Below are 24,490 nucleotides of genomic sequence, written 5' to 3'. Positions count from 1 at the left end.
GAACTAAGAAAGTTTAAGAAACCATTTTTTACAAATCTTGACAAGTTTTTACACATTCACAATATATACTTTATAGTTCCTAACTCCCTTGCTGATATATATGGAAGAATGATAAAGGAGAAAGCCTTTGGAGTAAGCAGTCCTGGGTTCAAAACTCAGTCTGACTGCTTAAGAGCTAAGTGACTTTGGGCAAAGAGTATTTCTTCCAGTCTCAATTTCCTGAACTATATACGCTGAGAACAAAATTAACCCTTAGCCCATAGGATTCTTCTCAGAAGTCAATTAATGATAGGCTAAAAAGAACCTGAAGGGATCAGGCATACAAAAGCTACTTAATATTAATTCACCTGATAAAATGGTATGGTGCTTTTAATAAAATATTGAGAACTAGGTAATTCCATGAATTTCTCTTCTGCTTTATTATACACCAGTTAAGATAAGAACACTGCATTTTACTTTACCTGCCATACCCATCCTTTGGCTAGGTTACTGACATCATTACCTTCTCTCCCTAAATTTTTATAGCAATGTACTTCAATTTCTTTTCAGAAATAGGGAGGATACAAATGGTTCTGTATCCTTCTATAAAAATAAGTATACCAACCACTTCACTAAGTTTTGTTTTTTTGTTTTTTTTGGTTTTTTTGCGGTACACAGGCCTCTCACTGTTGTGGCCTCTCCCATTGCGGAGCACAGGCTCCGGATGCGCAGGCCCAGCGGCCATGGCTCACGGGCCCAGCCGCTCCGCGGCATGTGGGATGTTCCCGGACCGGGGCACAAACCCGTGTCCCCTGCATCGGCAGGTGGACTCTCAACCACTGTGCCACCAGGGAAGCCCCACTTCACTAAGTTTTAAGAATAAATATAACACTGTAGAAGAACACCGTGTATATATTACATCGTACAATATTAAGTGCAAGATGGTGGAGTGCTGCAGTTTCTTAAAAATTCAGACCACCTGTACTTCATAAAGCATCAGCAGCAAAGTAATACATGTTGTCTATATCAAGGCAGTTCAATTCCTTCTTTTTTTCCCTGTTAAAATTAATCTTTGAAAAGGCTGTACATTTTGCAGAATAATTAAGCCAGAAATGATCCCTTTCTTCACCTTTATGCTTTAAGCAGATGCCAAGATCAAATAAGAGCTAAGATAATTAAGAATCATATCTTGTTAAACTTGTAATGGGTACAGATGGCATTAGGAACACAATCACATTTTGAAAATAAGTTTATAAATATTATTCTGAAAATCATGACTTTAAACAACTGAAAATATTTTTAAAACTATACTATGTCCCTCTTAAAGTTCTCCTTAAAGGGAACAACTTTCTCATGAGTTCTAAAACTGATACATTATAAAGGGTAATAGGTTGTTTTAACAACATTTCAGAATTAAAATTCTAAAATAAACAGAAAATAATGACTAAGAATATTCTAAAGGAGGTGCATTATATCACCGGGTTTTAAAACATTCTTGAGGGTCATTTCAATGCCCAATCCCAAATCCTAAAAACATTATTATAGTATCACCTCACACATAAAAATACAGGACTTAACACATATCCATTACTGCTAATAAGATTCCAGCTGATTAACAGTGGATAAAGAATGTCCATACCATATCACGGTGCTCCAGGTTAGCCCCACATTTAAGCAGTTCTTCCACAATGTGCAGGTGCCCTTCTTTTGACGCTGATATAAGTGCTGTCCAGTTATCCTTGAACACACAGACACAAATGTTACCATTTCAAACCAAAAATAACATTCCAAAGTGAGGAAAAATAAATGTGAATTTATATACCAGATGATCATACCAAATTGACATGATCCGACCCACTCTAAACTACTCTGAAATTACACTGAAGCATAAGCTCTGTTAAGAATTTATCTGTCTACCTGTATGACTACAATGGTGTAAAAACGGTTTCACAACTGCTTGTTCAGTCTTTTCACTGGACTTCTAATCACATACTGTGTTTTTCAAAAAGGAGAAAAGATGACTATCAAAACCTCAAAGCTAACCTTTGTGGTTAGCAACCATTACTATAAGTTGAAATTAAAGAGCCTGCAATCAGATTTAAGAGCACATTTACAAACTATTAAAGAGATCCCATTTGATGAGTTTAGAAACTGTATGATAAAGAACTATTCTTTATTTTTTTAAATAAAGCCTACAAGTATCCTATCCTAACTTTTATCCATGAGTGTACTATAATTTAATTCAAATGATCACTCAATTAAAATCACCAATTTAATATCATCAATTTGAATCATAAATACAAACAGAAAAACAGATGTAGCTGTGTGACCCTGAAAAATAATTCCTGGGAAACAGAGAAAGTAAGCCTCTTGGAATAGTGATTTATCCCTCATAAACGATATCAGAAGGGACCACATCTTTCTGGCTTATCATATGTGATATTTATAATAATAAGATACCATTATGGGGAGTTACTTAACAATATGACTCATACATATCTTCTAGGCAGGCATTTAATTTTAAGTATATGTGCTCCCTATTCAACCAGTGCCATCTATACATTAAAACCCTGAAGAGCTGAGAACTTTCACTGAAAGTAAAAATTTCTCTCCTGTTATTACCCCTTTTAAAAAATTGAGTTAGACTATTACTAGGCAAAGTTGAGATACAGAAGAAGTACAATCTATAATCTATTACTTCTGAATCATTTCTTAAAAGCAAAGTTAAGGAAAAGAAAAAGACAAATGAGTAAATTATTTCAATATATACCAAATCTTCCAGATTGCAATTAGCTCCATTCTTAATTAATTCTTTCACTATTTCCAGATTGCCTTGTTCAGCAGCTATCATCAATGGAGTCTGGCCACACTGGGGATATAAAAGACACAGAGAACTTGTCAAGATGCTGTACTTTAGCTGAAATACCAGTTAATTACAGCACACTTACTTTTTCCTGATGTTATGTTAAGCGCTATTTATAGTATTTCATTAATTTAGAAACACCTCTGAATTCTTAAGTTCTCAGATTACTAATAATGTAAAAGTCAAAGAGAAAATGAGACTTTCTTTATGACAGCATTAGCAATCTGTTTTTGGCACTGCAATTTTATTCAAAATAAGTAAGCATGAATAATACTAGGCACTGAAAAGTAATTACCACGATGTATATAAAAATCTTAGGATATCTGTGGTAACCAAATTCTCTACCAATACAGTTAGAATATGATATAGAACGTGGTTTTATTGTATGTATAAGATGTTTTATCAGGACTAGAGAGAGGAAAGTAAAGCAATAAATAAAAACAATACAGGTGCTGTATATATTATGTAGTTTTTTTAAGCCTTCCCTTATAACCTTAATTCATTAAAGTCCCTACTAGCTACATCAGAGCTGCCCAGCCTGTGCCTAGAATGAGTCACAGCATAAGATACAGTGCTCCCCAGCCCTGAGACAGCAGGGCAGGGCCTGGGCAGCGGGATCCTGGGACAGGTTCCCTCCAGCAGCAAGCCTTGGCTACTGCAAGTGCAACACACACATTATCATTTTCTGTACATGCCGCGATATCAAACAGGTTAGAAGCACTGGGTTAAAGGTGCTGAAACATACTAAGGTATATGAAAATTACACCAAAAACTAAGTTCAATTAGAGAAATATTTATCTAAGCACCTACTTACTGAATGTGTATCAGTGGGGGGGGAAACATCAGTGATTTTTTTAAATGCTAATCTGACAATATTCCACTGCTTAAAACCCTCCATGGTTTCCTACTGCTCTTTTGGATGAGAACCAAAATCCTTACGTGGCCTGTGGTCTAACGATGGAGAGACGACAGCAGGCCTACCTTGAAACCTGTGCCAGGCCGTTCCCTCCTCACCAATGTGCCCTCAAGCTCTTTCCCACCTCGGGACCCTCAGACAGAGTCTTCCCTTTACCCCACCCAGTTAACCCACCACCCACCCGGCAGCTCTTGGGTCAAACATCAACCCCTTAGGGAAGCCTTGCTAACCCCCTCTAGTTTCATTTACTAAACTAATCCTTGTTTGTAATTACACATTTATTTGTGTGATTAACAACTGATTATTGTGTTTCCTCTAAAGGCCCTAAACTCCCAGAGGGTGGGAAGCATGTCTGTTTTGTTTGTTTAGTACTGTACACCCCCAGCGTGAGGTAAAGTGACTGCCACACAGGTACTCAAATATTTATTGAGTAAATGAGTGAGCGAAGTCTGAAAGAATTTAAAAATCCACTAACGGCAACATACAAACATAGAAATAATTATAGTAACAGGCAATATGCAACAGATGCTACTATAAGAATACAAGTAAAGAGAAACACAAATACTGAGTTAAAGGACAAAAGTAAATTGAATTAAATACAGACACTCATATAATGATGGATACTAAATTATATGTGGTAGTCACCTGTCATTCAACCAGAGTCATTAGGGAATGAGATATTATGTATAAATAGATTTTCCAGGTGAAAAAGTTTAGCCTTTAAATATTAAATTTGATTATAACTTTTATGATTACCATTTTCTAAAAAGTAATACACACATTGCTACTTGTTAAACAGATTAACTTAAACACTATGTTTATGATTCTGAGTCATACCTACAGACATCAATTATTACACCAGGCTTGCCTCTGTGAGCTCTAATGTCTTTGAGTTACTTTCTACAGCATGTTTCTCCCTTCTGATTAGATTAACTGGGATAAAAAGTGAAATATCAAAAGCAATGGTATAATATATAAATTAAAGCCAACTAACTGGCTCTATGGTCCTAAGAATATATGACTTGTACATCAGTTTCCAAAATTGTAATTCCCAAGACTCAGGAGCTTTCTGTTTACTCTCTGGGGTCACAGTCACATTTCAGATAGTTCACAAAGACAGGTGCTCTTAGAGTATGAGGGAAAAAATAAGTTAGATGTGTATTAAAATCCATAACACAAATAAGACAGATGGTGTAAACGTGCTTAACTGAAACAAGCCAAATGAAAGACTTGAAGAGTCATAACTTTCTCTTGCAGAAACTATTAGTTGTCTACCCAGTATCTAGAGCTACAGGATTTTGTTGGGGTGGCAGCATGCTCAGCTAAAAACACCTACATTGTTCAGCCTTACTTGCAGTTGGAAATAATCCATGGCACCACTCTGGCTAGGTCTCCCAGGAAGGCTCAGTAATTAGACTAACTCGGCTGGCCCGTTCCCTTTTCCTTCTTGTCTGATATGTGGACACAATGCTGCAGTTGTATCAAGACAGCTGATGTGAAGTAACAAGCACACAGAGAGGAGTGGCCAGAAGGGCAGGAGGAGCCTGGGAAGGTATCCTGACGCCATCATATCAGCCTTGGAATGTCTCCTCCAGCTTGTCATTACATGAGAAAAATAAGATCTTAATTTGATTAAGCCACTATTTTGGGAGCTGTTACATGCAGTCCAAAGCAATCTTTAACCTTTTGTAGCTACATTATCCAAATAGATAAGTGATTTTCAGGAAAGGCTGCCATTAAGTTTTATTAAATCCCTTAAGGTAGAAGGATATTTACCTTATAAGTTGTGCCTTATCACAAAACATATTTATTCTACTAGTTCTTGCTTAGCCAATCTAGTAACTACAGTTGTGGAGACAGAGTGACTTAGAAACAGTCATGACGACTTTACTCTTTCACTTCAATATGAATCACTAAAGGGCCCTCCCCTACCTAACCCCACATACACATCCCAGCAAATCCCAAACCCATTTCTTTCCAAAAAGTACAGGATCACATAACTCATATAATACTCTATTGATAATGACCTGAAACCAAAACACCAAAACAGAACACTGCGCGCCAACTAACATACAGCACAACAGCTATGATATTTTATCTCAGCTTCCCAGAAGCTACAATGCAAAAACATCTCCTATTCAGCATCTTTTTGCTCTTCCCAATTCCTAGGTAGTCCCACTTCTATTTATTCAGGTGTACTGGGCCTAGATAACCATTGCCCTTTAAAGCAGTCACCTTTGGAGGATCAATACGTCTTCCAATAATTGTAGTGAAACTAGAACATTTTTTAATTCTCCTTTGAAGCTTCCTTCAGGGTCTACATTTGTAAGCACGTAACAAAATTCACCTCCTGAATTTAGAGCCCTGTTTCATTTTCTCAGACAGGGAATAATGTTCAACCTCAACACTATATCCTTGTATCAAGGAGAGCTGAGAGTGCTCTTTTCAAAAATAAAGTTAAATTAAATTAAAGCCCTTCACTGATCTACAAAGACTTGCCATCATTGAGAACATTCAGAGGCCAAGAGATTTATCTAGTTTACAAATAAAGTAGAAAGAAAAAAAGGAAGGAAATTAGCATTTATTAATTGCAGCCCATCATATGCTAAGCACAGCATCAGGCAATTTTCCCCACATTATCTTATTTTATTGATGTAACATTTAAGAAACTTTTTGAAAACTGATAACCAAACATATTAACATGAGGTAATTAAGTACTTCACTTTTTAAAGGCAAGAAAGAGGGAAGAAGGTCTAAGCAACTTTTTAGAATTCTATAAAAATTAAATTTAATCAGAAGCTGTAGAAGCAAAATGCTAAAAAAGGCCTTGAGAAAGCTACTTTCTCCACAACCTTCACATTAAGCCATAATGTAAAAATCCCAGGTTGCTTCAAAGTATTATTTTAAAAATCCAATTTTAATTTATTGAATACTAAACTAGATGTAAATATCACTAATAACCACTAAATGCTACTGCATGCATGATGACAAGTTAAGCTCTAAACCAAATACACTTCATTCTTTGTAAGATTAATTTAAGTTTATGCTTATTATGTGCTATTTTTCTCCTTCCAAGTGAAGCTATTTTCTCAATATTCCCAAAGAAACTGTCTATGAAATAAAACTTAATCTTTTTAAACTATCATTTTATTATTCCAAATATGCTAATATATGCTAATAAAATGACTACTTCCATAAGCAGTTCTTTTATAACAATGAACAATCTCCAATTATTAATTTTATCTCATTTATGCATAACAATTATTGACTATTCAAAACCATAGAAGGGAATAATGATGTCAACTAACCAAAATATAGTTTGTTCAACATAGAAACATTGAAGATATAGACACTATCATTAGATGAACTTATGCTTAAGACTCAAAGACAAAAGAGCATGAACAGATCATAGGTTGTTTGAAGTCAAACAGAATGGGTTCAATCTGGATTTCACCAGGTAATATCTTGGATAGGAAACTGAAGGATTAAGTCATTTATCTGTAAGTCAAGATAAATAAGAGTATAATTTTTTATGGAGTTTCTATGCAAATTAAATGAGCTAAATATATAGAACTATTACCATATCTGCATAAATAGTCAATGAAAACAACAGCTATCATCAATGTATTGCAATAACAAAAATTTTATATCACAATTTCTTTAACGAGAGCTAACATTTAATAAAATTAGGTACCCCATGTCAAAAACAATAATAATAATAAAGAAATAACTGTTGATTCAGCAGCTTTCAAAACATTTATAATATTTGCATACCCATGTTCATAGCAGCAGGATCCACAACAGCAAAGAGGAGGAAACAACCCAACTGTCTATCAATGGATAAGTGGATAAACACACCGTGGTACATACATATAATGGAATATTATTCAGCTTGAATAAGGAAGGAAATCTTGTCACATGCTACGACATGGATGAACCTCGAGGATATTACACTAAACGAAATAAGCCAGTCACAAAAAGACAAACACTGTACAGTTCCACTTCTATGAAGTACCTAGAGTAGTCAAATTCATAAAGACAGAAAGTATAATGGTGGTTACCAGGGCCTGGGGTCGGGGGAATAGGGAGTTGTATAATAGATATGGAGTTTCAGATTTGAAAAAGTTCTGGAAGTATTTCACATGTGAATTACTTAACACTACTGAACACCACTGAACTGTACACTTAAGAATGGTTAAGATGGTAAATTTTATGTTTTTTCCCCACTGTAAAAAAAACTCATAAAACTCTGCATGTCTACACACACAGATACATGTATGTGCACACGTATACACATATACATACATATACATTTGTGTAAAACTAAAATCAGTCCATGTTCATCTTATTCACTGGTCAGAAAAAAAAAATTACACTGTATTGAAATACAGTCCTAAGAAAAAGGATTATTTTTCGTAAGTTTTATAAAACATACATATTTGCCACTTAAAAAATTCATACAATAAGTTTATTAGTCCCTAAAATGTTGCAGCTTGGCTGTTCACAATAAAATAATCAACATTTTATCTGCTTGTATTGTTGAAAAGAAATATCTAATACGAGTTAATGAAAATGATGAATATATACTTCCCTGTCTTATTAAACAGAACACACGACCTATTTAACTATCTGTTAAAGATTTAAGTCTTTAAAATCCCAAGGCGTGTGGAATGAACAACTCGGGAAGAGGGTGGAGGCTCCAGAAAAGAAAATATTTCAGAAAGTCCTAATTTTGTCTGGTTAATCTTTTTTTTTTTTTTTTGGTTAATCTACTTATAAGAAGATTGGGTCTAGAAGCTCTTCTAAAGTTTCCTAGAAACACTTTTGATTTCAGTAATTAAACTTCTTGAAGGGTGACTGTTCTATCTGGAAAAAAGCCAAACATAAGTCTCAGTCATAAAGCATAAATTCAATATTCAATCATTTATATAAGTTCAAATGTATTCCAACAATACAGAATTCAAAGAACTTTTAACTATAAGAAATTATATCATTACTGAGGGTGAGAACTACAAATTTCTTACTTACCTTTATCCTTAGCACAGTGCCTCATACATAGTGGGTAGTCAACAAATATTGGTAAGAAGAATTTAATTTTAGAAACTTGGTCTTACCTCATTTCTCTCATCTACATCCTTGCATTTTTCAAGAAGAGCTTTCAAAGCAGGAATGTTTTCTTCTTCTACATAATTTATTACGCTCTGTGATATGAGAACTGACATTTTCACAGAAAGCTACAATACCTGTTAAATCAGATCATAATTTGGGATTAGGAAAACAAAGTTACTACTAACTATATTACTTTCTTAACCTTAAACTTGTACAATTACACCTCCATTGGCAGGAGTAAAAACAAGGCCCCATAGCTCAGCTCTCAAAATGTCCACCCCTCTCCTCCCAAGACTCACACTCATCTCTCTCTTAACTCATCCAAACCCCAAACTCCAGACCCATCCCCCAAACCCTCCTCCTCACCACCACCCACCACCCACAAATAAAAGCAAGCGCTCCACGGCCTCTCCTGCTATGTTCTCCATCTCAGTAAATGGCCACTCCAGCTCCATTCTTCCAAGGTCAAAACCTTGGAATTATCCATGACTTATCTCGTCCCTTTACACTCTACATTCAATCTATTAGCAAATCCTTTGGTTCTACCTATAAAATGTATTTCACATCTGGTCACTACTCACCACCTCCATCACAACCACCCTGGTCCAGCCACCGTGACCTCTCACCTAGATCCCAACTGCTCTCCCCTCCTCCATGTTGCCTTTCCCACCGTCTATCCTCCACAAGGCAACCAGGTGATCTTTTGAAAATGTAAGTTGGACCAGAGCTTCTTAAATCATAATATACATCAGAACCACCTAGAGCTTGTAAAACACAGATGCCTGGGCCCTTCCCTCAGAGATTCTGACAAGTAGGTCCTGGTGCAGCCCCTGTATCTGTATCTTTAACACGCTCCACACACCTGCCTTTGCTCAATTTGCTCCCTGCATTTGGAACATCACTCCTAAATCACTGAGCTGCATCTTGGCCATCCTGTGCTCAAAACCCCCCAACAGTTGTTCCCTCACTCGAAATAAAAACCCTAATTCCTTATCATAGCCCAAAAGGCCCTGCCTGACCTATTCCAGCCCCTCTCCATGTCCCTGAGCTTATCTACCACTCTCTTTCGCCTTCATTTTGCTCAGGCTACCCAGGGTTTCTGTTCCAAAGTCACCTGATCAGAGCATCCCTGACCACTGTGTACGAGACAGCCATCACCCCCACTATCGTTCCTCATTACATCGCCCCGCCTTGCTTTTCCATGCAGCACTTAGCATCACTCAAGAAACCTTTGTGTTTTGCTTTCTGGGTTTTTCGTCTGCCTCCTCATCGTCCACCCCACCTCCAAAATGCAGCCCAACGGGAGTAGAGACTATTCCTGTTTTGTTTGATGCTGAATCCCCAGCATGTAGAACAGTGCCTGGCACACAGCAGACACCAATATCTAAGAATGAATGAGCATGCCTACACCGATGCACCCACCTGGAATTCTTCACCCATCTTTAACTTTCTAACAAATGGAAACATTCCTTCAAATTCCACCTCAGGGGGATCCTCCTCTGGGACCTCCTCCCCCTTCCTTCCCCTCACTCTGTCCTTCCCCGCCCTGGTCAGTTTCACCCAGTACACCTATATGTCATGCATATCTGCAGTATTACACTTATAACAACATATCACAATTATTAATTTACTTTGAAATCCTTGAAAACAAGATCATGTCTTACCTTTTCATCCTCAGCAACTAAGGAAAGGCTTGGTACATCGCCATTAAATGATTATGGAATTAACAGGAATATTTTATAATTACAGAGGCTATGTGCACCCTAAATTTTAATGTTACACCTGGTGAATCTGGTTAAGGTGTAAAACAGAGTTCTTTGTACTACTCTTACAAGTCTTCTGTAAGTTTGCAATTACTTTAAAAATTTTAAACACACATGCAAATGTCTGACAAAGCCCTTATTTAGATCAAATATTTTTCCTCACTATAATATCACACAAGACTGGAATGAGCACAGTAAAGAAAAGTAGTTATAGACATTGACCTCAGTTGTTAAAAAGAAAAAAAAATTGAAAATCTTAAGATCTTCAAATCTTGTTACCTCTCTCCCCCAATCTGTTATGTGGATGGTATGTGTATCACCTTGAGATACATAAAACTTTAAAAGTTATCACTCATAGATTGTGACTAATATTAAAAGACTTCAGACTTAGATCCTTTCAGACTAAGATTAAGCAGAAAATGGTAATAGTAAAAAAAAAAAAAAATTGAAGCTGCCTTGCCTTAAGCCACCTGAAAGATATTCTTTAAACGAATCTATTAAGGAAAGGTGATCTACCTTTGTCATAGAGTTTTGAGAAAATGCAATTCTACACAGCCATAACTGAATAACAGTTCGATCTAACAGTAGTCTGTTGGAAGTCTGTAATTTACAATGCTTCAGGTTACCACTGACAAGTTGAATAATACACTGTTTCTGCCCTATGGAGACTTAGGGCTCTTTAAAGTACTGGAGGATAAAAGAGGTGACTGGGGGAAGAGAGAAATGGCTGAAATAAAATTGGTTGGCTGAAGCTGGGTGATGGGCACATGAGGGTTCATCATGATCCTCTACTTTGTGTACTTAGGGGGAAATATTACAGCAGGCTTTGCTGATCGTTCAGCATTACACGCCTGGAATTCTGGTAATCTCTGCATTCATCCACCCATCCCTTCTTTACTGTTAAGTTTCTTTTTTTTTTTTTTAACATCTTTATTGGAGTATAATTGCTTTACAGTGGTGTGTTAGTTTCTGCTTCATAACAAAGTGAATCAGTTATACATATACATATGTTCCCATATCTCTTCCCTCTTCCATCTCCCTCCCTCCCACCCTCCCTATCACACCCCTCTAGGTGGTCACAAACCACCTAGCAGATCTCCCTGTGCTACACGGCTGCTTTCTTAATGGGAGGAACTTCACAAGTCTTACCTTCACAAATTCAGAAGCGCCTAAAACAGTTTCTTGTGCATATTAAAGAATTGTTAAATGTTTCCTGAATTGAATTTGATCGTCACATCACATTTATTAATTTAACAGGAGAAAACAGTCTACCACACTGACAGTTATAAAATGATTCCCATGAGCCAGGCTTCTAACAAATCAAGAATTTGATCTCAAGTGTGCCCAGTAAATCAGATTATGTTCTTCGATGGCCAGGTCTCCCAATCTCTCCCTCAGAGGCTTCACTTTTGATTAGCCGTGCTTCCCCTCTTAAACAAATCCTTTCAACAGGTTCCATTCTCACCTAAAAACAAATACCCTCACCCCCCACAACCCATCCTTGGCTCTTGTCATTCTCAGAAATTCCCTGTCAGCTTCAAGCCATCCTCCCCTCCCCCTCCCCCTCACAGGACCAGGCTCTCCTCTCCATCATCCCGACATCCCGACAGACACGTGTGCCCAACCCACCAACAGACAGCCTAGAGGTCTCAATTTAAAAGTCACTTCCCCCAGTGAGGTTTCCCTGACCGCCCACTCCCCTCCCAGACCAGCTTAGGGCCTCCTCTCTCCCTCCTTCTTTCTCAGTCTTCCTTAAAGATACACTGCACTTCGTTGCAGTGACTGTGCTCCCAGGCAGGAAGCATGCCTGGTTTGGTCACCACTGTTTCCCCCATGCCTGACACGTTTCCAGGAACAAAGGACAGGCTCAACAGGCATCAGGTGAACGAAGGCAGCCCAGGGGGCAAGGCCTCATCTGTTCTGCAAATATTTCCGGGGCACCATCATGTGCAAGGCCCATGACAGCCTTTAGTGGATTCCTATCAAGCCTTCAACAAGCTTACCGTTCACTAGGAGACATAAAAGAACTTCATCACGAAAAGAGCATTTACACGTCACCTTACAGTTTATGAGATGCTTTTATATCTATGATCTATTTGATTTTCCAATAATCTTAAGTATCATCTCTCATTTTACAGATGAGAAAACAGGTTTCATACACAAGTAATTTGCCCAACATAATTCAAAAAGCAAATGTGTACTATCCAGATAAATCCAAGTCATGATTTAAGGTAGAACAGTGCTGCAGAAACCCAAGGTCCTACGAGAGCTCCCAAGAGAGGTTCCTACTCTTACTGGAATATCATGGAAGTATCACTTTGTGTTGATCCCTGAAGAATGGGTCCACTGGTAGGAAATGAAAGAAGGGCATACCAGGCAGAAGGGACAGAATGAACACAGAGAGTGCTGAGTGACTATGCAGTGTTATGTCCAGGAAACAATGAACAGCGTGGATAGGGAACGTAAGTAAAAAGTTAGAGCTACGACTGGAAAGTGAGGGTGGTTAGATCTGTAATCTCTGCGAGATAAGGGCCGTCTCTCTTTTGTTCTTATGTCCCCAGAACCTATTACAGGTCCAGAGCAAGTAGAAACATCAAAGATAACTGCCAAACTGAGTAACTGTATAGGTACACTAAACATGCCTCTTCTGTAGGCCTGCCCATAGCTCCCACTACCCTCAACAGCCATGTTCTCTGCCATCAGGCACAACCAGTGATGAGCACATGAGGACACGTGACTGCTCAAAAAGATAAGCTGGGCCAGTCAGATTCCTCTCTCTAGAACTGGAAATTAGAAACCAGAGACCCAGTCATTGCAGACCATGAACAAAATGATACAGTTTTGAGGCAGCCAGTCAGCAGAGAGAGGATCCAACGATGTGAACAGAGAACACTCCTCATAACTGAGAAAACAAATGTGGCCCCTGAGAGATCTACAGAAGGTGGAGCTGCCTTAGATCCCGATTTCTTTCCGATTCTCAGTCAGTCCTGCAAATCTCCTTTTCCCTGAGGTAAAAGAGTAAATCTCTGTCCCTCGCCTTCTAAATAGCCCTGACTAACACAGTGGCAGAGAAACTGAGCAAAAGCAGGAAGAGGGGGATGGCACACTCACATGATCCTAGGAAAACTTCCCCCAGCAGTGAATGCGGCCCAGAATCGGACCCCTGGATACCAGTCAGACAACCCACAGGAGAGGGGACAGGCGGTAGGGATGCAGAAGAAATGAGAGAGATGAACTTGAACAGTATAAAATCCCCCATATTGGACCCTTTGACCTACCAAAATATCCAGAAGAGAGATTCTGAATGTAGAAATTTTAAAAAATATGTGACCAGACATGAAAGAACTGGCAAAGATGACTAGATACCAAGCATAGGTGATGAGAGGATGATGGTGCCACTAACAAAAAAAAAGTGGAGTCCGGAGAAGGTCAGGACTTTCCTCTGTTTGGTTAGTATCCCCTCCTTCCCCACCACTCCTGCATGCTGAATGTGAGGTACTCGAAAAAACCTGGGTTGGAGAATCCACCCAGTTTGGGGAAGAACAGATCTGCAAATCACTCACACAGAGTGTAAAACAAAGACCCTCATACTTGTGTGCATCAAAGTTACTCAGGAAGCTTGTCAATACACAAATTCCTTGGGCTTCTCCCCCAGAGAATCCTATTCAGTAGACCTGGGGCGCAGAAACTGACATTTTAACAAGCACCCCGAAATGATTCTGATGAAAGTTTCCACGCTAGCAAAGCTAGAGAACAAAGAACACAACCTTGCTGCTGCATTTCTCACCCTCGGCTCTGCACCAGGTCTCCTAGGGTGCTTTAAAAAACTTTAGATGGCTGATCTTCAGTGCTGTCAAAGTGGAGACAGTGACAGAACGTATCACAGTCACCTATCTGAAGGGGTGATTCCTGAGCCACACCCCAGGCCGGCTGAATGGGAATTCTGAGGGTAAGGCTAAGAAAGCTACATTTTTAACCACTGCCCCCTAGCGGCTAGCAAAGATAGCTCCATAAATAGTTATTAATAAAATATTCTTCATTGGTTTAAACCTTACTATGTGTCAAAACAATTTTAAAGAAAAATAATCCAACGTTACTGGCTGACAAATCGCTTCCCTATAAATAAATCAAGGAAGCGTCGTAATCGATGGCTTGCTGACATTTTGCTGATATAACGGCCTGCACAGGACAATGGAGTAATGGAGCCCAATATGAAAGCAAAGGGAGAAAAACCAACCACCTCCTCCGTGTAAGCCCAAGGAAAGAAACCTCGAACGCCTGCCCTAGCGGTACCAGCTAAGGGGGTTCTCGAGGTGGTGGGTGTGCCTGCGGCTGCTCCGAAAAAATAACCAAAAGACACTTGTTTCACTAGCATCCCCCATCTCACCCCCCCCCAAAAGGCTGACCACCTGCGACAGCAAGTCCAAGACCTTCCCGGCGCCCCAGCAAGCGCGGACCCGCCCCGAAAGCCGGACACCGGCCGCCCCACACCGCGGCCCCGCACCGCCCCCTCCCTCCCCTCCCTCGACCCCGCACACGCACTCGGCCTCGCGGCCCCCTCACCCGGCCACGGCCCCTTCCCCACACCCGGCCTCACCCTTCCTCCGCTCCGTCCTCGCTCTGCCTCGGCCCCCTACACACCCCACCACGGCCCCTCCCTGCCGACCACCACACTGACCGTCTCAGAACCTGGCCCCAGGACGGCTTCCACAGCTCCGGCGGAAAGGGCCCGCTTTGCCGCAGGCGCTGTCAGAAGACTAGAAAGCGAGAGACCGCGGCTTTCAGCGTGTCGCCCTCACCGTAGCCGGCAGCCATTTTTTCCCCCCAGTCTCCGCAAACTGACAGATCACGTGACCCTGGCTGAGGGGCGGGGCTGAGGGTGGCCACGCCCCGTGTCTGTCTGCGGAGCCCGAAGGAGGCGGGGCTGGGTGGGGCTGCCGGCGCCGGCTGGAGCGAAGCGGGGTAGGCGGGCTGGGGCGAGGGAAGCGAGTCACCCAGCCCTGCCTCCCTCGGCACATTCTCTCTGGCCTCCAAATTTTGGCGTATTTTGGCAAGCGCCCCAGGCAATATTTTCTTCATCTTCAGTGTCACTCTTCATATTATGGCGAGTTTCTTATCCCAGTTCACCATTATCATCAAAGCTTATGCAGAGAAATAAACCGCAATTATAACTTCAAACGACTCTGCAAACATATTGCGAAGGGAGGCTAGCTGAAATCCCGTCCTCCTGAACCCAGAACACCTGTGGGATCTAATCTCCCGGCCCAGAGAGCCCACCGCCTCCCCCGCTTCCTCATTCCCCCCTCTGCAGCCCGGCAGACCGTCCTTACCCGGATCTCTGCAGAAGGAACCTCTGACCTGCTGGCGGCCAAATGTGATTGACCACTTTTCCACTCACAGTTTCCCTCGCGACTCCCTCCTGGAAATGTTCCCCTCCCTCGGCTTCTGTGACTCTGATTCTCCTCGTTTTCCTCCCATTTCTCTAGCTGCTCCTCTCAGATTTCACCTCCCTTCAAATTGGTTAATGTTTCCAGAATTCAGCTCAAAGCTGGACTCGTCACCCCACCCCACCCCCGACCTGGTGTGATCCTCCTGTTCTGACACTGTCGGGGGACCTGACTCCTGCCCCCATCCACCGAGGCAGGAATTGGGAAGTCATGCACCTCCTCCTCCGCCCCTGCCTAATGTCATCCAATCAGCCCACACCGCCTGATTGCAGCCGCTTTCATCACCCCTGAGCTGCTTAAAGGCTTCAGAAGCTCCCCACCAGGACTACATATCAAAAGCCCCCAACTACCCTCCCTGCCTCTGCTGGTGCCCCACTAACCGTCTCCCCAGGAGACTGGGGATCATGTCACTTCTTTGATTAAACTCCTCAGCAGCCTTTCATTTCCATAGAACAGATTCCCAAATAGTACTTAACAGGCAAGTCTCCTCTGGAGCTGGCCCCTGCCAGACTTCTTGCCATTGTACTGTCCACCGCTCTCCTCCCATCCTGCCCCCACCCTAGGCTGGCAAGTTCAGTTCCCGGAACATTGGGCCATATGCTCTTTGTCATCTCCATTTTGTTTCCAAAGTGTTGTTCCCTCTCCCCTGGATATTCTGTCCTGCCTCTTGTCCAGATGAGTCCAAAAGATGAATTCTATTTGTCTTTTAAGAGGCAGCCTAAGCAGTCCCCTCTTGTGTAGCTTTCTGCATGACCTCAACCAGGGTTCATCGTCTGTATTCACCTTCTTACTCCACAGTCCTGGGGCACAGCAGGTATTCCAAAAGTATGTGTTAAAGCACATTTAACCATGTCTTTCCCCAACTATAAGGTTCACTCCATTCTTACTCCACACCAGCTTCCCTCGCCCTGTTTAGAGCAGTGTGTGGCCTTGGAAAGCCTTTAAGGAAGAAAGAGCACCGTTTACGTCTTCGTCACACGCTTTGGGGTGTCCTCTCGTTGTGCACGCGTGCCACACCAACATCTGATGGAGCCGCACGCTGGCCCCTTGTTGGCTTTTTCCATGAGTTGCCGGAGTGATCCATTTCAGATGCTTTTCAATGGTGCCCAAAGTTGGCACATCAAAATCATCTGTAGATCTTTTTAAAAATCAAAACTCGACTCTTGTTGGGGATTTTTAAAATATCTTCCCAGCTGATTCCAACGAAACATCATTCTCAGACGTGGTTCTTGTCCCACTGTGTCCAAATCGGTGATAGCAGATATGAGTATCCCTTTTCAGTGTCAAGCAGGTTTTTGAGGACCTACACAGTATAGCAGGTGGCCTTTCAGTAGCCACTGGTTGTGAAAGCAACATGGGAATTGGAATCTGTGGTTTCACAGGGATCTATGGCCCCAGCGTGGGAGCCAGTGCTCTCGTCATAAGGAACCATCTGAATCATCAGCAAGGCATCTGAAAGGCTTTCTTTTTTGTTCTTGTTATTTTGGGGGTGGGGGGTGTTTTTAAAATATTTTAATGAGTGCATTTCAATATTATTGGTGTCTTTTGTAATCATATTGATTTTATTTTTATCTATTTAAACACATTCTGAGAAGGCAGTTGTAGGTCTTACCTGTCTGCCAAAAAGGACTAGAACACAAAAGTGGTTAAGAATCCCTGGGCAAAAATATTAAAAATGAGATGAGACTTCCTACACTTCCTGACACCTCTGGGTTACCATGTGTGAAAAAGCTGCACTCTCATCCCACAATGGTTAAATTTGTTCCCAGGATTCCTAGTACTGGGGAAAATCTGGATTACTCTTCTTCCAAGAAAGTTGTCTCTACGTTAAACCTTGTCTCTGAGTTTCTTGACCTTCTGAGCTACTCTCCGAGAGATTTGCTCTTCCCCTGGGATGTTGACGGGCTTTCTGGATGAGCTTGGGGACACAAGGGAAAATGTGGATTACATATCAGAGATTGGGCCCTGCAAGATCTCACTGAGGTGTGTCGGCTATGAAATGGTGGCTCAGGGAGAAGGGGTCTTGAGTCCCTAAGTGCTTCCCCTACGGAACACCATTTTGAGAAGAGAGCTGCCCCCATGACAGTTCTCACCGTTCCAGCCCGCCTCACCATGACCACCCCCAGCCGCTTCACCCCGTAAATTCTGTAACTCCAGGAAGCAACGCCTGGTCGGTGAGCTAGCCTCTCCACAGCAAGTCCAGGAGGCTTTAGGTCGGCTTATGCCCACCAGGTGTGAGCCACACTGAGCAGCAGCGAACCAGCACGGCCAGAACGCCTCTCCTGGGGACAACTGGAATATAACAGAAAGCAGGGGGGGCGGGGGGGGACAGGAAGCAGTGGTCCTCCAGCTTAGGTGGCCCCAAGCACCGCTGCACCGCAGCTGGCGGCTTCTCAATCAAGGACTTTGCAAATCCCCGTCTAGAAGTGGGACATTGAGTCCCAGACACTAAGACCATCACCCACACTACCTGAATCCCCTCCCCACTTCTTCTCCCCGGATAAAAATCCTGAAGATATTCGGTGTACAAGTTGTCCTTTCAGGCACATTTTAAAAGCAGTCCAGATGACAGCCTGGAAAGAAGCTACTAGAAACAGGCTTTCCTTTGGCAAACGTTTGAATGGAAGATGAGAGAAGGGTCAGGTTCAAGGATGGCAGGAAAGGGGAGAAGCCTTGGAGCAGGGAATAGGGTTATCAACTAGGGTCCCCCCTCCATTGCAGGTCTGAACTGGGGACGGGAGAAATTTTACGTTTGGGGTTTTATTAATAGTCCAGGCCAGGCATTTCATTACTAAAATGAGAATGTTTAATGACCAAACATGACTAGGTGATATTCAATGATCCAAGAGTAATGAGAAAAATTACAAAAATTATGAGACCTATTAGAAATTTTGTCTGGGAAACAAGAAAGAGACGGAGCACTTACAGGAGCTGCCCTGAGGAAAAATAAAGTTGCTTTTTTTTTAAGTATCGTTGATTTACAATGTTGTGTTAATTTCTGTTGTACAGCAAAGTGATTCAGTTATACATACACATACATTCTTTTTTTATATTGTTTTCCATTATGGTTTATCATAGGATACTCAATATAATTCTCTGTGCTATACAGTAGGACCTTGTTTAAGTAGCTTTTTGATCCCACTGTAGCCCATTCTTCTTTATCTACATTATGGTTACATTTAATAAATTAAATATTTTCCAACTTCTGCCAAATGCTGTTGACTCCTTTCATAGTTGTGGACTCAGACTCTCATCTTGTGATGATACGACTGCTGTAAAATCGAACTGAAATGCTTTCTCCTCAGTTTTGTTTCAAATGAATCACTCTCTCCACTTTCATTGGTCTTTTTATGGTTTATGCAGCTCGCCTAAATCTTTCTGGCAGAGGCATCCTAAGGGTTTCTTGCTTCAGCAGAATCCCTCAGATCACTTCGAGAGCCTGTCTTTTTTACTTGTCATGTATATGGAGGAGGAAAAATGTGAGTTATCTTTCCATTCCTCACCACTCTCCCCACCAAAACTGTAATTTTAATCACGCTTTCATCTTTTTCAACAGATCAGCATATTGGGATGATGATTTCAGCAGTCCAATCTTTTTACATGGTTTCAGTTTCATTGTACATCAGATTTTCCACGGAAATCTTAAGATGTTTCACATACCATCTTGCTTTAAAAAATGTTTTTCTCTGACTCTAAAAGGAATATGTGTTCATTATAAAGTATTTGGAAAACACAGAAATATTTGAAGAAGAGAGATCTCCCCTAATTTACCACTCAGAGTTCCCTGACATCTTAAACAGAGATTTGAAACAAAAACTTTATGGACGAAAGTCATTACTTTAAACATTTCTTAGTGAGAAGGGGAGGGGTAACAGGGAGGTTCCTAAGATGTCATTTTTTGCCTTGAAGAGTGATGGTTGCTGCTATCGTTTCTCTTGATAGCTTTGCCAATCTCCTCCCTGACTCATTTAATCAGCATGTTCCTGCTACATAAAAAACAGGTGGAAGGACATTTCCTCAACTCTGGGATGGTGTCAGAAAAAAAAGGAACACACTCCCGGACAGAGTTAAGAACAGATTTGAGAGGCAACAGAAGAGGGGCAAATATATAACCCTGCCTTCAAGTGGGGGGCGGGCAGGGAGTGGTGGAAAAAGAGTCAGACAAAGAGTTGGAGGAAAGAGAGAGTTATAACTGAATCAGTATAAAAACGACTTTGGGTTTTAGAGGTTGGCAAGCTCAACGTAAGTCAAACGAAACTACCAGCAGGGCAGACACACATTGGTGTTGCCAACCCATCGCCTTGCCATGGCTGTTTTAGTCTCTCTAAAAGCTCTTTTCGATCATCAAATTCTTGGGAATTCCCTGGCGGTCCAGTGGTTAGGAATCGGCTCTTTCACTGCCGTGGGCCCACATTCAGTCCCTGGTGGGGGAACTAAGATCCCGCAAGCCGCGTGGCATGGCCAGTAAATAAATAAATAAACAAATAAATAAAAGTAAAATACTAATTTAAAAAAAACTGCCAAATTCTTACTCACTAACAGAGATTGAAGATTTGGGGCCCCGCTATGAGAGTTCAATCCAATTAGGGAGATGGGTAATATGCTAACAGAAAGTATTATCAGCTCTGGATGGCATAGGCTAAGCCCCAAGGACATGGTAGCTCAGAAGAGCGAGCGGTGTCTGGGGATTGGTGGGAGGAGAGCAAAGCCCTCTAAGCAACGAGGAGACTAAGCAGGGGTCAGGGGAACTATATCGACCAGGAGGTGGGAATGGGCGTTACATGGTCAGGAAATCCTACTCAAGGTTGACACCCAACCGTACTCGTTTTGAGTTTTATATCAAAAGCATTTTTAGGGCAACCTTAAGTTAGTAAGAGGTCTAGTGCTTTGTTCCCTTCTTGAAAATGTGGAACTCTTTCCATTTCCAGGATGTCAGCATCTCGTTCTAGCTAAGTTGGAACCTTGAATCCCTCCTAGCCTCTGAAGCCAAAGTTCACTTATCAGCACGGACTCCCATAAAAGCGAACAAGAGCTGGAACAGAAAGGGATAGTTAACATTGCATTCGGTCCACTGGTTGAGTTTTTACACCCCTTCAGTTGGATGAGACTATGAATTAATGTTTAATTTTATTGTGCCATAAAAATTATGTAATTCATATCTGCTAGTTGGTATATGTTTTGAAATTACACCTCTCTTACCTTAATCATGAAATTTAGTGTTATTTTTTCATATTTTAAATTATCAAGCAGTTTTCGCTTGCTAAAGATACATTAGAAATTTAGGACAGCACATCACTTAACATAGCATTAAATTCAACTCCTCTGTTACTAATGATTCTAATCATATAACCTATAGCTTTCTTTAAAACCAACATTTGGGGGGAGGGGTAAATTAGGAGTTTGGGATTAACATATACACACTACTATATATAAAATAGATAACCAACAAAGACCTACTGTATAGCACAGGGCTATACTCAGTACCTTGTAATAACCTATAAGGGAAAAGAATCTGAAAAATAATAAATACATATTTATATATATATATATTTATATATATACACACACATGTATATATGTATAACTGAAACACTTTGCTGTATACCTGAAACTAATACAACATTGTAAATTAACTGTACTTCAATTAAAATATTTATCCTAAAGATAGCTGCTTTTCCATGTGTTTCTTATGAAGTATTAAATCTTTTCTCCTCTACTTCCAAATTGCCTACCAAGTGGTTCTTTATTAAGTTAAATTGACCTCAGCTTGGTTGATTGATGCATTTGGGTATCCTTGAGCCAATACAACACTGTCTGAATTACTATCACTTTATAATAAATTGTAATATTTTCCGGGATTACCCTTCCTGGCCCTTTGAGGTTCCACTATTTATCCGTAAAGTTCACAGTAACTGACACTTTTCATCAACATCAGACATTTCTCTAACATTCTCTCTTCTCCCCTTCTGGGACTCCAGTCACTCACAGGCTAGACCTTTTCACCATATCTTCTACAGCTCCGACTCTCTTCTCTGTGTTTTCTAACTTTGTTTTCTCTTCATGCTTCTCTCTGGATATTTTGATGTATGCTGTGAAAGGGAAGAGAGTAACTACAGTTTGGAGGAAGCTAGGAAGACTTCTCAGTCAAGATAAGATTTGAGCTGGTTCTTCCAGCAGGTAGAAGCATTTTAAGCAGGAATGTGAGTGAGGTATAGTCAAATAATGACGAATACAGTTATATAACCAGAGTATGGGCGGGGTGTAAAGAAAAGTAGATAATACCAGCCAAATAGCAGTGTATCAAGATATCTGAAAACTAAGCCTGAAGCAATGTGCAGTCAGTATAAAACTTGGGTAACCCCAGCTAACAGAACCCCCTGGAGACCTACTAGGAGATTACTCACAAGAAAATAATGAAAAAGCTACAGGATGTCTACTTAGGGATAAACCAGGAATATCAGTAGAGGCTTTCAATTGTACGATCAGGCTCCATTCACTCACTCATTCATTTTACTCACCCAAATTCACGAACCCCTGTTATGTGCCAGATGCGTCTTGAATAAGTGAACGGGCCACTATAAGCTTCACTCAGCACCCTTCTAGATGCCAGGGATGCAGCAGTGAGGATACAATCCCTACCATCACCCCTCATGGACCTTACATTCCAATGAGGAAGACAGACAACAAGTCAGCTCTAGTCAGCAGACAGAAGTAGGCGCCATGGAGAAAGGGAACATGCAGAAGATGGTTAAGGTGCGCAGGCGCAGAAGCCAGGCACTGTCTGGAGGAGCAGCAGTTCAAGTGCACCACCTGGAGGAAGAACAGTGCAAGTGCACCACCTGGAGGAAGAACCGTGCAAGCAAAAGGGACAGTAGGTACACAGTCGCAGAGGTGGCGATGTGCTTGGCGTGTTCAAAGTACAGCAAGGGCAGGGTGGCTGGAGCAGCATGAGAGAGACGGGAAAGGAGGAGGTGAGGCCCTAGAGGCCAGGGTGGGCAGGGCCTCTTCTGCGACAACAAAGGTGAATTTTACTGCAGGTGAAAATAGGGTTTTGACAGAGAAGGAACACAACTGAGCTGTTTCAGAAAACTCATTCTACCTACTGTGTGAAAAATGGACCTTCAGGGGTAACAAGGGAGGGACATAGGAGACCATTTAGGAGGCATTTGTAGTAACACAAGTGAAGGGTGACAGCTTGAACAGGGGCACCTAGTAGTGGAAGGAAAGAAAGTCAGGTTCTAGGTGTATTTGGAACAAGATGTCCTGGGATACCCAGCACTGAAGCATCTGGAAGATGGAAGACAAGGTCTGTAACAGACGGAGCCAGAAGCTAGTCTATAAACGTTACTTCTAACACTAGGCAGGTACAATTGTAAGCAGATCTACACCTTCTCAAAAAGGATGTTCTCTCCTGTCAGAATATGTTTCAGGAAAAAATTCAGGCAAATTCCCAATGGAGAGACATTCTGCTAAATACCTGACCAGCAGTCCTCAGAGCTGTCAAAGTCATCAAAAACAAGAACAGTCTGAGCAATTGTCACAGTCAAGAGGAGCCTAAGGGGACATGACCACTAATGTGTCCTGCAAGCCATCTGGGGACAGAAAAGGGCGTTAGGAAAAAACTAAGGCTAAGGAAATCTGAATAAAGTGTGGCCCTTGTTCAGAATTGGTTTATTAGCTGTGGCGAACGTACACACTAACGTAAGATGCTAACGATTGGGAAACACTGTGTGGGGATATGTGGAAACTCTGTACTATCTTCACCACATTTTCTGTAAATCTAAGACTATCCTAAAATTAAAAGTTTATTATGTGTCTAAACTATTTTATATACATACATAAAATAAACTTTTTTTTTTTTTTTTGCGGTACGCGGGCCTCTCACTGTTGTGGCCTCTCCTGTTGCGGAGCACAGGCTCCGGACGCGCAGGCTCAGAGGCCATGGCTCACGGGCCTAGCTGCTCCGCAGCGTGTGGGATCTTCCCAGACCAGGGCACGAACCCGCGTCCCCTGCATTGGCAGGCGGACTCTCAATCACTGCGCCACCAGGGAAGCCCTAAAATAAACTTTTTATTTCAGAATATAAGTATTTTTTTTACAATGATTCGGCACTTACTTCATTCTTCTTTTTTGCTGAATCACACAATATAGAATTCATCAGAATCCCCGTGCTTTTAGGACTGAAGGCTGTAGCAGTCTACAGGGCTGTAGCAGTAGCATTACTACAAACTGACTACAGAGCAGAGAGCTTAAGCAGGGCAGGGAGGAGTAAGGACACGGGCTAAAATCACTGGAATGTAAGCACACATGGTGGCGTCAAAGAGTTGATGGAGTCTGTCTACTAGAGGAAGTGAGATGGCAAGTTGGAGGGGGTTGGGAGTGGAGTGCTGGAAATGGAGACCATTGGTGATAA

General features: G+C 41.4%; 1 protein-coding gene across 10 annotated transcripts in view; it reads right to left on the bottom strand.

The window, feature by feature from the left end:
- Positions 1-22,707, bottom strand: part of KIDINS220 (kinase D interacting substrate 220) — a 101,762-nt gene extending 79,055 nt beyond the window's left edge. For 7 of the 10 annotated variants that reach the window (XM_033838047.2, XM_019943321.3, XM_073791603.1 and 4 more), the window contains exons 1-4: positions 15,309-15,461; positions 8,873-9,001; positions 2,750-2,848; positions 1,619-1,717 (exon numbers count right to left, since the gene is read on the bottom strand). In XM_033838047.2, coding sequence (XP_033693938.1) covers positions 1,619-1,717; positions 2,750-2,848; positions 8,873-8,980 — 306 coding nt within the window. In that variant the 5' untranslated portion in view covers positions 8,981-9,001; positions 15,309-15,461. Of the gene's footprint in view, positions 1-1,618; positions 1,718-2,749; positions 2,849-8,872; positions 9,002-15,308; positions 15,462-15,960; positions 16,224-22,595 lie in introns of those variants that run through there. The other 3 variants (XM_033838048.2, XM_033838050.2, XM_033838049.2) reach the window with 3 other exon arrangements.
- Between the last annotated feature and the right edge of the window lie 1,783 nt (positions 22,708-24,490).

This window comes from Tursiops truncatus, chromosome 14 (assembly GCF_011762595.2).
Source record: "Tursiops truncatus isolate mTurTru1 chromosome 14, mTurTru1.mat.Y, whole genome shotgun sequence".
Taxonomy (NCBI): domain Eukaryota; kingdom Metazoa; phylum Chordata; class Mammalia; order Artiodactyla; family Delphinidae; genus Tursiops; species Tursiops truncatus.
The sequence above is the reverse complement of the archived record's forward strand: the minus strand, read 5'-3'. Positions and strand labels throughout refer to the sequence as shown.